This window comes from Mirounga angustirostris, unplaced genomic scaffold, assembly GCF_029215605.1.
Source record: "Mirounga angustirostris isolate CCGP_5_RB_7025 unplaced genomic scaffold, mMirAng1.0.hap1 SCAF_1, whole genome shotgun sequence".
Classification (NCBI taxonomy): domain Eukaryota; kingdom Metazoa; phylum Chordata; class Mammalia; order Carnivora; family Phocidae; genus Mirounga; species Mirounga angustirostris.
The window spans coordinates 185,875,364-185,890,322 of record NW_026991709.1 but is presented as its reverse complement, the minus strand read 5'-3'; the positions used below and the strand labels follow the sequence as shown (position 1 = coordinate 185,890,322).

General features: G+C 39.1%; 1 protein-coding gene across 7 annotated transcripts in view; it reads right to left on the bottom strand.

Annotated features, from left to right (window-relative positions):
• The window catches only part of CADPS (calcium dependent secretion activator), a 484,463-nt gene that overhangs the window by 367,764 nt on the left and 101,740 nt on the right, over positions 1–14,959 (bottom strand). For all 7 annotated transcript variants that reach the window (XM_064576385.1, XM_064576381.1, XM_064576395.1 and 4 more), the window contains one exon: positions 2,199–2,312. In XM_064576385.1, the coding sequence (XP_064432455.1) occupies positions 2,199–2,312 (114 nt within the window). The remainder of the gene's footprint in view (positions 1–2,198; positions 2,313–14,959) is intronic.

Here is a 14,959-nt window from a genome sequence, read left to right as displayed (position 1 = left end):
CCACCCAGGCGCCCAAGAGGCACTTTCAAATAAACTAGCCACTATAGAAAAAAATATCAGCATCACTATAGATATAATGGTAATTTCCAGAGACTCCTTAGCACATTGATGACTATTAATTTTCAAAGTTAATTAATAGATAGAAATGGCACTTTCTTTTAATTTATGTCATTAGTCAAATGAGCTTTCTAATTAAGATGTGCAATCTACAAATTTATAAACTGGTGAATAACTCCAAACATGGAGAATTATTAGTGAGGGTCTGCCTGGTCTGAATTGGCTTCAGAACTTGCAAAAAGGGGGAGAATTAATTTCATTCCCTGGCGGTTTCTCAACAAAATCTTCAGTTAAATATATTCAAATTATTCATTACCATACCATCATCATGGTTCTGAATCTCATTTCCACTTTCTGTTAAATTCAAATGAAATATTGTACCACATCTGATAAACAAGAAAGTTTGACACTTATTGACAATATCAATACTATTTGTAAAATGAAAACAAAAAGCTTAAATTTGACAAATATAAAAATAAACCAGACTTCTAAAACAAACCCAAATAGAAATTTCATTGAGAAAATGTGTAAAATGAGTCTGCGCCTGGACATAGCAAACATCAAAGAGACAAAGGCTGTTTACCATTAAACACTAATTAGCAAACCAGTCAATAGTATTTGCACAAGATCTAATTACAGTCTTGCTCTACTCTCTCTGTGAAAAGAGCCAAGTACTTCAGCAAGTGGGAAGGAGAGTTTTACTGAATCAATCAACTAACATTTTTAAGTGTCCATCAGGGATTGGAGTGTCCGATGCGCAGAAGCATGTGTTTGGAGCATCTGTGAAGTGGGAGCAACAATCTTTTTGTTTTGAGATAATTTGCTACCTAATAATTAAAAACAGAAAGGAAAGAAGTAAGCAAATCAGTGAAGTGATCCTATGGGAAAAAAAATTAGAGTTGGTTGGATTCCCTTACACTTATATTTTAGTTTATTGTTATTACTTTGAATTGCATATGGCAGGATGTCATGAGTTTTTCAATGCGTGGGGGTTGGTTTCTAATGGTTTTAATCTAGCCTTGACAATGGGTATAACATTTGGGGCATAGGACTCCAAATACAGAGAATATCTGGTTCACATGAAAAAAAGATTAATATAAAGTAAAATGTCTTTTAATGACCGTATAATAACTTTTTAAAAATATGCCCATCATGGGGCGCCTGGGTGGCTCAGTTGGTTAAGCGACCGCCTTTGGCTCAGGTCATGATCCTGGAGTCCCTGGATCGAGTCCCGCATCGGGCTCCCTGCTCAGCAGGGAGTCTGCTTCTCCCTCTCCCACTCCCCATTTGTGTTCCCTCTCTCACTGTGTCTTTCTCTGTCAAATAAATAAATAAAATCTTTAAAAAAAAAAAATATGCCCATCAGGTTACCATAACCCAAAAGAAGGTATGGCATATCCACCTCATTAATAATGTATAAACAATAGCCAATGTGCACATTATGGAAGAATAATTATAAAATTTAAATATACTAATTCCAAAATCACTTTACTGATAAATAAACCTTTGAGGTCTAGAGGTGAAAATTCACTTGTGATATATATTCAGGATATATTGTCTCACTTACAGATTTTCTCTTGAGAAGAGTACTATGCTTTGGATGGCATTCTAACTTATAGAAAAGAACTCACAGCACTATTTTAATAGAAAGTACAAGGAAACTAGTGAAGGCACCATCTTGGGAGAGGTTAACCTCCTTTACAAAGGGTACAGTTGCTGGGGGAAAGCTCCCAACTCAGTTCAAATCTTAGCTTGTGGCATTTAACAGCTGTGTGACTTTGAGTACTTGACCTAACCTCTCTGAGCCTCAGTTGCTTTACTGGTAAAATGGAAATAATATCAGGGCCTAACTCATGAGACTGTTGTACAGATTAAACAAGAAATCATACATAAAGCAGGCAATGTGCTGAGTGCTTTGCATATAATTTCTTGTTTAGTTGGTAAACCAGTGGTTTCGATTTTAGCTTTCTCCACACAAAATGCTGTTATTTCTTAAAACTGTAACCAGTCATCAACCCTTTTGCCTTGGGAGGGATGGTCCTGTAGGAGGCCAAGGCTGCTGTTCCCACTGAACAGTAGTCTGGAAATTCTGGGCTTCAGACGTGAGCAGTCTTGACATTCTTCTGCATGGTGAGTCTTACCTCATAGTAACTCTGGACAGCATTCATGAAGGCTTCATCAGCCACAATCTGGGTTTCCCCATTGAGGAAAGCCTGAAACCGGTCCTTGACTGTCTGCAGCTGCTGTTTGCTGATCTGTAAGGAACAGAGGAAGCGAGAACAGTGAGGACTTGTTCTAGACAAGGATCGTGATTCCATGGAAGATGCCAGGCCCATTGGTGTGTTAGAGCTGGCTTGTTCAGGCGCGCGGGAGCTGATTGTTAAATTTTCAGGAGTTTACTAAAAAATAGCATACATTACAGTTAAATAAAGTATATTGAAAATAAAGGTAACACATACTCCAAATTCATTGCTTCCTGATTATTTTAGCATTACCTGTGCTTTTGAAGTTACTAACATCTATTGTATTTGTATGGCAGAAATGATATATAACGGGTGCTACCTTATACCACTCCCCAACTCTACATTCGGTGACATCTTATTGGAAGCTAGGTATCAGTCAGGATAAGAGTATTTACACCATGGAAATTGGCAAGAGCTACAAGTCAGGTGTTTTTGTTGGTTAGTTTTTGTTTTTTTCGTGAGAGATGGTTGTTTAACACGTCATTGCACAGGCCCCTCAGGTCATCTGAAATACCCTGCTTTATAAAGTTCTAGTCATCAAAACAGTATGGTATTAGCATAAAAACAGTCACCCAGAAATAGACCCATGAATATACAGGCAACAATATTTGACAAGGGCACCAAGATATTCAAAGGGGGAAAGGATACGCTATTCAATAAATGATGTTGGAAAAACTGGATATTCACATGCAATAGAATGAAATTGGACCCCTATCTTATACCACTCACAAAAACTAACTTAAGTGAATTAAAGACTTAAATGTAAGACCCCAAACTGTAAAAGTATTAGAGGAAAACAGGGGAAAACCTCATTGACATAGGTCTTGGCAATGAATTTTTGGATACGACATCAAAAGCTCAAGCCACAACAGCAAAAACCGACAAGTGGGACTACATCTCTGTAATAATCTATTGCACAGCAAAAGAAACAACAAGCAAAATGAGAAGGCAACTTATGGAATGGGAGAAAGTATTTGTAAACCATTTACCTGATAAGGGGTTAATATCCAAAATATATAAGGAACTCATATAATAGCAAAAAAAAAAAAAATCCAATAAAAAATGGGCAGAGGACTTGATTAGACATTTTTCCAAAGAAGACATACAAATGGCCAACAGGCCATGAAAGGATATTCAACATCACTTCTCAGGGAAATGCAAATCAAACCCACAATGAGATATCACCTCATACCTGTTTGAATGGTTATCATTAAAAAAACAAAAAAACAAAACAAAACAAAAAAACCAAGAGATAACAAATGCTGGCAAGGCTGTAGAGAAAATGGAACCCTTGTTCCATACTCTTGGTAGGAATGTAAATTGGTGCAGCCACTATGGAAAACAGTATGGAGTTTCCTCAAAAAATTAAAAATAGAAGTACTATATGATCCAGCAATTCCACTTCCGGGTATATATCTCAAGGAAAGGGAAACACTACCTGAAAGAAATAGTGCCACCCCAATGTTCGATGCAGCATTATTCACAATAGCCGAGACATGGAAACAACCTAAGTGACCATGGATGGATGAGTGGGTAAAGAAAATGTGATACACACACACACACACACACATACACACACACACACGCTTGATCATTATTCAGCCATAAAAAAAAAAAAAAAAGAAATCCTGCCATTTGTGACAACATGGATGGACCTAAAAGGTATTATGCTAAATGAAATAAGTTAGAGAAAAACAAATACTGTATGTTCTCACTTACATGTGGATTCTAAAAAATGTTGAACTCATAGAAATAGAGAGTAGAATGGTAGTTGCCAAGGCCTGAGGGGTGGGGAAGTGGAGAGATGTTGAACAAAGCATACAAACTTCCAACTCTAAGATGTAAATTCTGAGGATCTAGTGTACAGCATGGTGACTGTAATGAACAGTACTGTATTATATACTTGAAAGTTGTTAAGAGAGTAGATTCCACAGCCCTTTATTTTAATTACTTGTTACTTATAATTAAATTTGTTAGGTGATACGTCTCTCTTGTTATTTGCTCATCGATGTTTCCCCAGGGCCAAGTTAGTGCTTTATGTAAGACAGGCACTCCATAAGCTCTTATTGAATAAATGAGTGCAGTGTATGAAAGAGAAATTATTTTTGAATATCCTTTAATCCATTCTAATTTATATAAAAAGAAAGTCAGGTAAAAACTTTGCTTTTTTACTATTATTTATAAAAACTTACACTTTATAAACTGATCATGAGATGCTGTGTCTGAGAACGACTGTTGTAGAAGAAAGAGTAAGAGGATCATTCCGGTCCCAGTTTTATCAACCATTGTGTCATCTTGGAAAAGCCACTTACATTCTTTGAATTGGCCAGAGGGTTAAAAGCCCTTCTGGAATAGGGCTGGGTTTAAATAAATAAATGTGATACCATCCTTAGGTTTCTCACTTGGAAAATGGTGATAATTCTAATTACTGCCTGGGCATACGTAGAGCTATTTGATAACATAATATGAGTTCTTTTTAAAAATTATGAGTTTCTATATACATTTAAAGTGCTTTCGTCATTAGAATCAATACAAGTCCTGCTAGGAGATAATAATGTTAAGAACTATAGGAAACTGAAGGCTGGCTTGAGTTTTGACTCAATCAGGAAACAAAGTAGAGTTCTGAGAATGGACAGAGATGGGAGGTGAGGTGCTTTAGCTAATTTTTTTTTTTTATTCTTATATTATCCCCATACATTACATCATTAGTTTTAGATGAAGTGTTCTATGATTCATTGTTTGTGCATAACACCCAGTGCTCCATGCAGAATGTGCCCTCCTCAATACCCACCATCAGGCTAACCCATCCTCCCACCCTCCTCCCCTCTAGAACCCTCAGTTTGTTTTTCAGAGTCCATCGTCTCTCATGGTTCGTCTAAAAGAGGTAGGTTTTTATCAGATTGGTATTTGTCACGTTCTAGAGCACCACTGTCCAAGGTTAGCCACACACATAATTTTACATTTTCTGGAAGCCACATTTTAAAAAGTAAAAAGAAACAAGGGAAATAAATATTAATATACTTTGTTGAAGCCAATATGTCAAAAATATTATTTCAACATATAATTATTACATAAATGACTAATGAGATACTTAACATTCTTTCTTTATACTGTATCTTTGAAATCTGGTGTTTACGCCCACAGTATATTTCTTTTTTTTTTATAAAGATTTTTATTTATTTATTTGAGAGAGAGCACATGAGAGGGGGGAGGGTCAGAGGGAGAAGCAGACTCCCTGCCGAGCAGGGAGCCCGATGTGGGACTCGATCTGGGGACTCCAGGATCATGACCTGAGCCGAAGGCAGTCGCTTAACCAACTGAGCCACCCAGGCGCCCTACGCCCACAGTATATTTCAATTCAGAATCACCACCCTGCCAGTGTCCAGTAGACACATGTGGCTGGTGGCCACTGCATTGGACAGCCAGGCCTAGAGCACGGAATGATCCCATTGCTAAGCCACGTAAGCTTTCCTGGTCTGACCCAGAGATACTGGTATTGCTGGAGTTAAACAGTAAAATTGTAGTTATTTGTATGAATGTGAAAACATTTCAACTGAATTATTAGGCACCAGTCGATTTTCTCATAAAAATGGCACCATAACATAAATTTCTTTGGAGCAGGCCAACCTCAACTGGCCTAAGTCACAAATCCTTACAGTACAGTACCAACCAAGGCATCTCACAGAATTTACATTCAGAATTCCTTCCAACACTAGGTCCATACCAGCTCCGCATGATTTTGGGGGTGGGACGGGGTGAGGTAATGGAGCAGGAGAGGGAGTGGCCACCAACACACCTTGCTTTTGCCTTAAATCTCAAGTAATTGAAATAAAAGTAAGTACACACCATCTGAACGGTGACGATTGATTGCTGACCCAAGCCAAATCTATTATCACTCTAACCTTTGTTAAGTAAGCAGAGTGCTCAGTTCTTCAAGAAACATTTACAGAGCATCTGTTACCTGCCTGGCCCTATGCAGTGCCCTGAGGTTTCAGTGGACAACAAAACAACCCAACCTTGATCTCACAGGGAGAGGCACAAGGCAACGGGGAGTCCAAAGAAATAAGGGATTGTCCTCAGGGGCCTCATAGTCTAGATGGAGAGGAAAAAACAGTATTATAAAATGCTTAAAAGGAGAAGGCTCTCAGGAACATTAATGTCGGTCATATTCGGAGAACATCCATCGAGAAGCCCTACAAAACACCCCCACTTCCCTGAATACCTCAAGCTCTCAGTGGGAGAGTTAGGGGCACAGATTCCAGAGGCAGAGCTATGCTTATGTTTGGGTTTTGATGCCTGCCAGTCCATGTTCACTATTTTTCTCACCCCTAATTAAATAAGCAAAGCATCTACTGAGTCACCCCACTCACTGTGTCTCACTGGGCAAATGACTAACCTCTCTACACCTCTGTTTTTCATCTGTAAAACAGGGCCAATGCTGACCTCACAGGATTGTTGTGAAAATTAACTGGAAATAAGTGAATTAGTCACTGCAGAACCTGGCACAGCACGAAGGACCAGTAAACAGGAGATGATATGGTGATGAATCCTCAGCTTTGAGGCTTTACACATTCTGTTCCCTCGAGAAAGTATGCCTGTGGGACAATTCCAGATGTGTATTCAAAATCCAGCCCACATGCTCCTTCCCAGAACTCCCTGGGTAGAGCTGGCTAATTCCTCATGATTTTATTCACAGTCCTAAGGTTACATGTAGAAGTTTATTTAGATGCCAGTGCTCAGAGGCAGGGTCAGGAGTCAGGAGATGAGAACACAGCCTTGGGGTCAATGAGATGTGGGTTCAAATCCTAGTGATAATACTCATTTCCAAGGGTAACCTTGGGCCAACGAAATTCCCCAAGCCTTAGTTCTTCATGCATAAAATAGGGATTTTAAGACCTACTTGCAGCGCTGCTGGAAAGATAAAAAGAACATGGGAGGATGTGCCTAAGGATCTTAGCATGCTGCCTGGCACAAAAGAAGAGTCAAATGATACAGGGCAGACCATAAACTAAATGGCCTTGAGGCCCCGCATGATGTAGCCTCTGTCTGATGTTAGCTTTGTTTTGTCTCACTCTGCTCTCCACTTACTCTGTTCTAGCCACGCTGGCCTCTGTTCTCTTTCTCAAGTGTGCCCCAGTGTTTCTTTCCTTAGAGGCTTTGCACTTGCCATTCCCCCTGCCTGGGATGCTCTTCCCCTGATCTCCCCAAGGCTGCCACTTACTCACCCTTAGGGTTCAGCCTACCTAGCATCTCACAGGAAAGTCTTCCCTGACCACCCTATCTACAGTAGTGCTCCCCAGAGCTAATGTCTAACAGAGTGACCTGGGCCCCATGCAATACCCTTACAGCCATGATCACAGTCAGTAGTTAACTTCTTGAAGATACACTTATTTAGTTGAATTGAACATGCATATGGAAAAATACATGTCATAAGCACAGAGCCTGGGAAATCTTTGTAAAGTGAACTTTCTAATAGAACCAACTCTCCTATCAAAATAAAGAATATTACCTGGACCCCAGAAGCTCCTGGAATGTCCCCCATACCATCGCCCCTCTCCAAAGCTGACCACCAGCCTGACTTCTACCATCATAGATGAGTTTTGCCTGGTTTCGAACTTGATGTCAGTGCAGTCATGCATTATGAGATTCTGCCATGTGGCTGAGGGTATCAATAGTTTGTTCATCCTCATTGCTAAGTATTCCATTTTATGATTCTACCACTATTCATCTACTCTCCTGTTGAGGGACATTTGGACCTTATTTCTTTATTTTAAAATTGTGCTTCTTTTCATTACCTCTCCCCATAAGAACATACGTTTCATGTATACAAGACCCACATCTATCTTGTTTACTGCTGTGCTTCTAGTGCCTAGCACATAATGGGCTCTAACCAAATATTTGTTGAATGAATACAACTTGAACTTATCAAGTGTTTAAGGTATACCAGGCGCCATGTTAGGCTCTGGAGATATGAAATGACCAAGGCACAATCTTAGCTCTCAGTTTCCTTACACTGTAGTCAGGGATCACATATTCATCTTTGATTCCTTAGCATCCTTTTGATGACTCTGTGAGTGAATGAACTTAGGAGCTCACATAAATAGCCAGTCTAAAAACTAATCTGTGGATTTATGTCTGGTTTAAAGTTAACCGACCTAGATAGGATTGAACACTGAAGGTGACCTTGCATGAACACACTGAAATAATTGGTCCCGAGTAGCTGACAGGACAATTCTAAATAGACAAGCAGGCTTCTATGGGCCACTTACAAAGAGAACGCTCCTAAAATAGAAGTCCATCTAAAAGCACTCAATATGTATAGAAGCCACGTGTGCATCAGATCAGAATTCAGAATTGAAGTAATGAGTTCCAAGAGCAGAAATCCTGAAAAGATGAAAGGTGATTATTTCAGAGGAAAGAGCTGCAGCACGTTCTGCTGGCGCTAGTCCAGCACTCTGGGCTCAGCCCACCTCATTAAGCAGGGCCTGAAAATTCTCACTGCATTTCAGGCAGTTTGTAATGTACTGAACATTCTGGAGAAGCACGACCTGGGAAATAACCGGAAGAGAAACCGCATGTCCTAGGGGCTGGTCTCGGGAGAGGCAGTGCCGAAATCAGGGCAAGCACAGGCCAAATCTTGGCTTTAACACAAGTCTTTGGGCAAGTAGTTAACTTTGGTTTTCTCCTTGGTAAATAGGCGATCTTATCTACCTTACAGGGTTTTTGTGAGGACCGGGTGAGATCACGTATGTAAGGCGGATAGCATAGTACCTGCCATAGAATAAGGATTTGATTAATAAAAACAATGACAAGAAGTATTATCGTTATGATGTAGTTTTGCCTTTTTCCTTTCATTGATCTTTTATCTTCTTCAATGCTTTTTTCCCCTTTGTTTATTCAATCTTTTGAAATTTCTCTGATGCGGTATTCTTCGTCCCCTTCTCCTTGGTCCTCCCATTTGAGAGGCTGAAAAGCCAAATACTCTTTTCCCATCTCCCTTCCAGCTATAGGTAGATATGCAACAGGGGCAGACAGCTACTGGGGATCTTCTGGAAAAGTTTTTGAATAAAATCCTTATAAAAAGGAAACTGCTGCTGATATAACCCTTTCCTTGGGCCAAGAGCATCATAGAGATGTTGGCCCTTACACTTTTGAGGGGTTGAGCAAATGTTTGTAAACACCTATCTCTGCCCTTCTTATGATGCAAGAAAAAATGCATCATTTTTTTAGTTCAAATCACTGTGTTTCCTTCTACTTGCATGCAAAGGCTTTCCCAATGGCTACCTGAAGCTTTCTCTAGGCATAAAAGAAAGTATTCTTATTAACGTGTGTATCACTTACTATGCCTCCTATCACAGCAGCAACCGTATTATAAAAGAGGGAGAAGCAATATTTACCCTCAAAGAATGGATCTAAAATGGTAGCATTCTAAGCATAGGCAATAGATAGTAGGAAGCTGTTTTGGGGTGTAAGGAGATGTTCCCGTTATACCCATAACTGAAGTCCATCTCTAATGTATAAGGTCAGTATTGTATATTACAATCTAGTAACATGAGCTATGCTTTTCCGTTTTTAAAAAAATTGAAGTATAGTTCACACACAATGTTATTTTGGTTTCAAGTGTATAACATACTGATTCAACAACTCAGTATCTGATGCTGTGCTCACCCCAAGTGTAGCTACCATCTGTCACCATACAACACTATTACAATACCATCGACTATATTCCCTATGCTGTACATTTTATCCCCCAACTTATTCATTCCATAACTGGAAGCTTGTATCTTTCATTTCCCTTCACCCATTTTGCCCATCCCCACAGTCCCCTTCCCTCTGGCAACCATCAGTTTGCTCTATTTGTGGGTCTGTTTCTGCTTTTTTTTATTTGTTTGTTTGTTTTTTTAAGATTCTACATATAAGTGAGATCATATGGCATTTGTCTTTCTCTGTGTGCTTTTTCTTTTTAAGGAAGAAATCATTATTTGGGAGAAAAGTAGTTTTTAAAACTCTACTTCATTATAGAAAGCTGATAGGAACGTTAAGTCAACAAGTGCTTTGAAAACCAAACTTAGCCTAGAGAGGTAAGAGCAATGCTTATTTAATTTTCTTTCTTTAAAGCTTATCAAAAATTTAAATTTATACTGGTCCATTAATTTTATTAAAAAATAAAATATCCTCTTCCTACAACTAGATTAAAATACTGTCTGGCCTAAATGAAGTCTTGAGTCTAGGAAATCTAGAAGTTGTATCATCCTAACCAAGTATTTACTTATTTACATAAAATTCTCTTCACCTTCTATATTATGGACATTTGCATAATGTATTCTGAAAAAGGTGTTTTAAGTGAGTTTCATTCATTTGGCTTGAGTAAAAAAAAAAAATCCATCTGAAAGCCTTCATCATGGGAAACTATCACTGAATTATTCTGCAGTGGAAGTTGAAGGGGCAAAAATACTAAAGATGGGAGGTTATAAATAATAAGCTATAACCTGGGACTTCTCTTTGCAACATGGTTTCCCCAAATTCAGCCATTCAAGTTAACACCCTCTCCATATACCAACCAGACTACAATTTACTTTATATTTTGCCTTGAATGTATTGCAAGTCACTTCATTTTTTTTTTAAACTGAAACTTGTTCTAAGGAATAATATCTAAGGAATAATGAAATCATAGGCTTTATGTGCTAGCTATAGTTAAAGTAGATAGCTACTATTACCTTGCATACATCTACCACATTTTAGGAAGTGCTTCTTTAGAAAAGAATTTAAAATCTACTACAAAAGTTCTTGCTCATTAAAAAAAATTTTTTTTAGACTAGCAGCCACCGAATATCTTTAAGTTAGTTACTGCTTTTTAAAAACTAACTCTGAATTTTTAAATCATTAAGTAATAAAGAGACCCACTAGCCAGGTTATTCCTAAAGACCAATTTGTTCAGAAAAGAAACAACAGAGGGTTCTCTGACCGAAAGGAAAGTGGCCTTGTAAACAACATGAAACACTGCCTACTCTGGGATTCTCTCAGAAAAAAATTATTTAGTAGAAGAACAAAAAAAATTAAGAAAACTGAATCTAGAAACGGAGTCAGGATAACAGTTGGATTAGAAATGGGATGAGAGGAGAAAAAGGATAGAGATGGGGAAAAGAGCAGGAGCAAGAGATCCCTACACACACCGAAGATCATCTGAAAAGTTGGGTCACATGTCCTGCCACAGAACAAAATATGTGTAATTTAAAACAACAACAACAACAACAACAACAACAATATACTCTTCTAATTTGGAGACACTTGGGCAATATTCACCTAGATTCTTCTGACAGGTGGTCAAACATGGAGTTTTAGGCCCAAAGTCCTCATTAAGAAGTGCCTTAGTGGCAAGAGTTCTCAAATATTTTGGTTTCAGGTCTCTTTACACTCTTAAAATTTACAGACTACAAAGAGCTTCTGTTTATACAAGTTATGTCTATTGATATGTACTGTAATAGATGTTAAAACTGGGAAGTTTCAAGTATTTATTAATTTGTTAAAAATAAATTAATTGCTCATTAATCTAAACAATCCACTTTTATGAAAATAACTACATTTTCCAAAACAAATATTAGTGAAATGAAATGGCACCATTTCATAGTATTGCAAATCTCCTTCAGAGATTAATAGAAGGCCGTTGGAATCTCATCTCTGTTTCTGCATTCAATCTGTTGTGATATGCTGTTTTAGTTGAAATATGTGAAAAAAAAAACTGGCTTCCCACAAGATATGTTTCTGGAAAAGGGAGAAATATTTTAATAAGCATTCATAAATGTGGAGAGTCTTATTTGATATGATACCAATGCTCAACCAGTGATATTTTCTTAAAGGTTAGTTGGAGTATGAAATTGGAAACCATAGGAATGAACTATTACCTTAAAATTCACTGGTCTTTCTTGCTTTTTGAAAGAATCTTTTACCCATGCATGTTTTGTTTAAATACCATACATTGGTCATATGGAAAATATTAGTTCATTGAGTTATGTAAATATTCCAAATATTGACACATTTCATTACACAACATGTAAAGTATCATATCACTTAAAAATCACCACTGGCATCACAAGAAAAGTCTTTGGGTGTTGGAAAACTGTCAAGCTTATAGTGGTGGATTGAAAGCTCAAATTTTATCACTGGCAAAAAATACTGTTAGCTGTTTTTCTTGAAGTAACAGGCTCCCTTACAGGCTCCCTTCATTTATTTTCCAGATAACATTTGGGAAATGCCTAAGTTTGAATAACCTTTGTTTGTCTGTCAGTTGTTCTTTCAAGTAAAATTTTTCCGTTAAGAAAAAAAAAGGGGGGGCGGAGCAAGATGGCGGAGGAGTAGGAGACCTGGATTTCGTCTCCTCTCAGGAATTCAGCTGGATAGGGATCAAACCATTCTGAACACCTACAGACTCAACAGGAGATCGAAGAAAAGAAGAGCAACAACTCTCTCATCAGAAAAGCGACCACCTTCTGGAAGGTAGGACGGGCGGAGAAGTGAATCCGCGGCGATATTCGGGAGGATAGACGGCAGGGGAGGGACCTCCATCGGCCACTTCTGGCAAGTGATAGAGCCACGGAGCACAAAATCGGAACTTTTAAAAGTCTGCTCCGCCGAGGGACGTCACTCCGGTGGCTAAGCGGGGGGTGGAACCCTCCGGGACAGTGTGGTCTCAGGACCCTCGGGGTCACAGAAAGACCGGGGGTCCCTGAGTGTGGCAGAGCTCCCAGGTATCAGAGCAGGGAAGCCGGCTGCAGAGGCGGAGCCCAGGCGCGGGCTCTCAGCTCGGGGGTTGCCATAAACCGTGATCCGCGGCACAGTCGGGCCCCTGCTCCTCCAGCAGGGACCCAACAAGCGGCAGATCCGGGGAGACTCACCTTCCTCCCCCGGGAGGAGCCGCGCGGGAGTGCACCGCAGGGATCTGCTGGGTTTGGAGACTCCACCCGGGGTCGGGTGCCAGAGAGAGAAACGCGCGGTCACAGGCCGGGTGAGCACGGAGTGCGGCCGGAGACCAGGGAGACGGGAGTGACTGACGGCTTTTCTCTGGGGGCTCACTGAGGAGCGGGGCCCCGAGTTCTCAGCTCCTCCAGGGCGGAGATTGGGAGGCCGCCATTTTCACTCTCCGCCTCCAAAGCTGTACGGAAAGCTCGCAGGGAACAAAAGCCCCGGAGAGCAAACCCGAGCAGATTACTTAGCCGGGAGGGGGCAAGGGCGGGGCAATTCCGCCTCCGGCAGAGACATTTGGAAACCACGGCAACAGGCCCCTCCCCAGAAGATCAGCGAGAACAGCCAGCCAAGACCAAGTCTACCGATCAATGAGAACGGCAGAACTCCAGCACCAGGGGACTACTGCACATAGAATTCACGGCTTTTTTTACCAGGATTCTTTAGTCTTTCAAAGTTAATTTTTTTTTAACTGTCTTTTTGTCTTTTTATTTCTTTTTGAATTTTTCTTTTTCCCTTTTTCAACCAACATCTTATCAATCCCTTTTTTTTAAAAAAAAAATTTATTTTTCATTTTTAGAGTCATATTCTATCCCTTCATAGTAGTTACCCACATTTTTGGCTTATATATATAAGTTGTTCTCTCTTTAAAATTTTGAGATAGTTTCTTCTAACAGATTAAAATATACCCTAAATCTCTAGTATATGGTGTTTTCTATTCCCCTGCCTGATCATATTCTCGCCCTTTTTTTTTCTTTTTTTTTCTTTTTTTAAATCCTCTTCTTTCTTTTTTCAAACAACTTCTTATCAATTCCTTTTATAAAATTTTTTATAATTTCCATTTTTACAGTCATATTCCATCCCTTCATCATATCAACCCTTATTTTTGTACATATATAAGTTTTTCTTTCTTTAAAATTTTGGGAGGCCCTTTCTTCTAAAAGACCAAAATACACCCCAAATCTAGTGTGTGGCACTGATCTATATACCATATAGATCATATTTGATCACATTCTGGTTTTTTTGTTGTCATTGTTGTTTTGTTTTCTTTGTTTTTGTTTTTATCTTTATCTTTTTCTTTTTCTTTTTTTTCTTTTTCATTTTTCTCTCTTTCCCTTTCTTATCCCACTACTTCAGGTCTTTTCTGATTTGTTTAGAGTATATTTTCTGGGGACGTGGTTACTCTGCTAGCATTTTGTTCTCTCATTAGTCTATTCTCCTCTGCACAAAATGACAAGACGGAAAAAATCACCTCCACAAAAAGAACAAGAGGTAGTACCGACTGCCAGGGACCTACTCAATACGGACATTAGTACGATGTCAGATCTAGAGTTCAGAATCATCACTTTAAAGATACTAGCTGGGCTTGAAAAAAATATGGAAGTTATTAGAGAAACCCTTTCTGGAGAAGTAAAAGAGCTAAAATCCAACCAAGTAGAAATCAAAAAGGCTATTAATGAGGTGCAATCAAAAATGGGGGCGCTAAGTGCTAGAATAAATGAGGCAGAAGAGAGAATCAGTAATATAGAAGACCAAATGATGGAAAATAAAGAAGCTGAGAAAAAGATAAACAACTACTGGATCATGAGGGCAGAATTCGAGAGATAAGTGATACCATAAGACGAAACAACATTAGAATAATTGGGATCCCAGAAGAAGAAAGAGAGAGAGGGGCAGAAGGTATAATGGAGCAAATTATA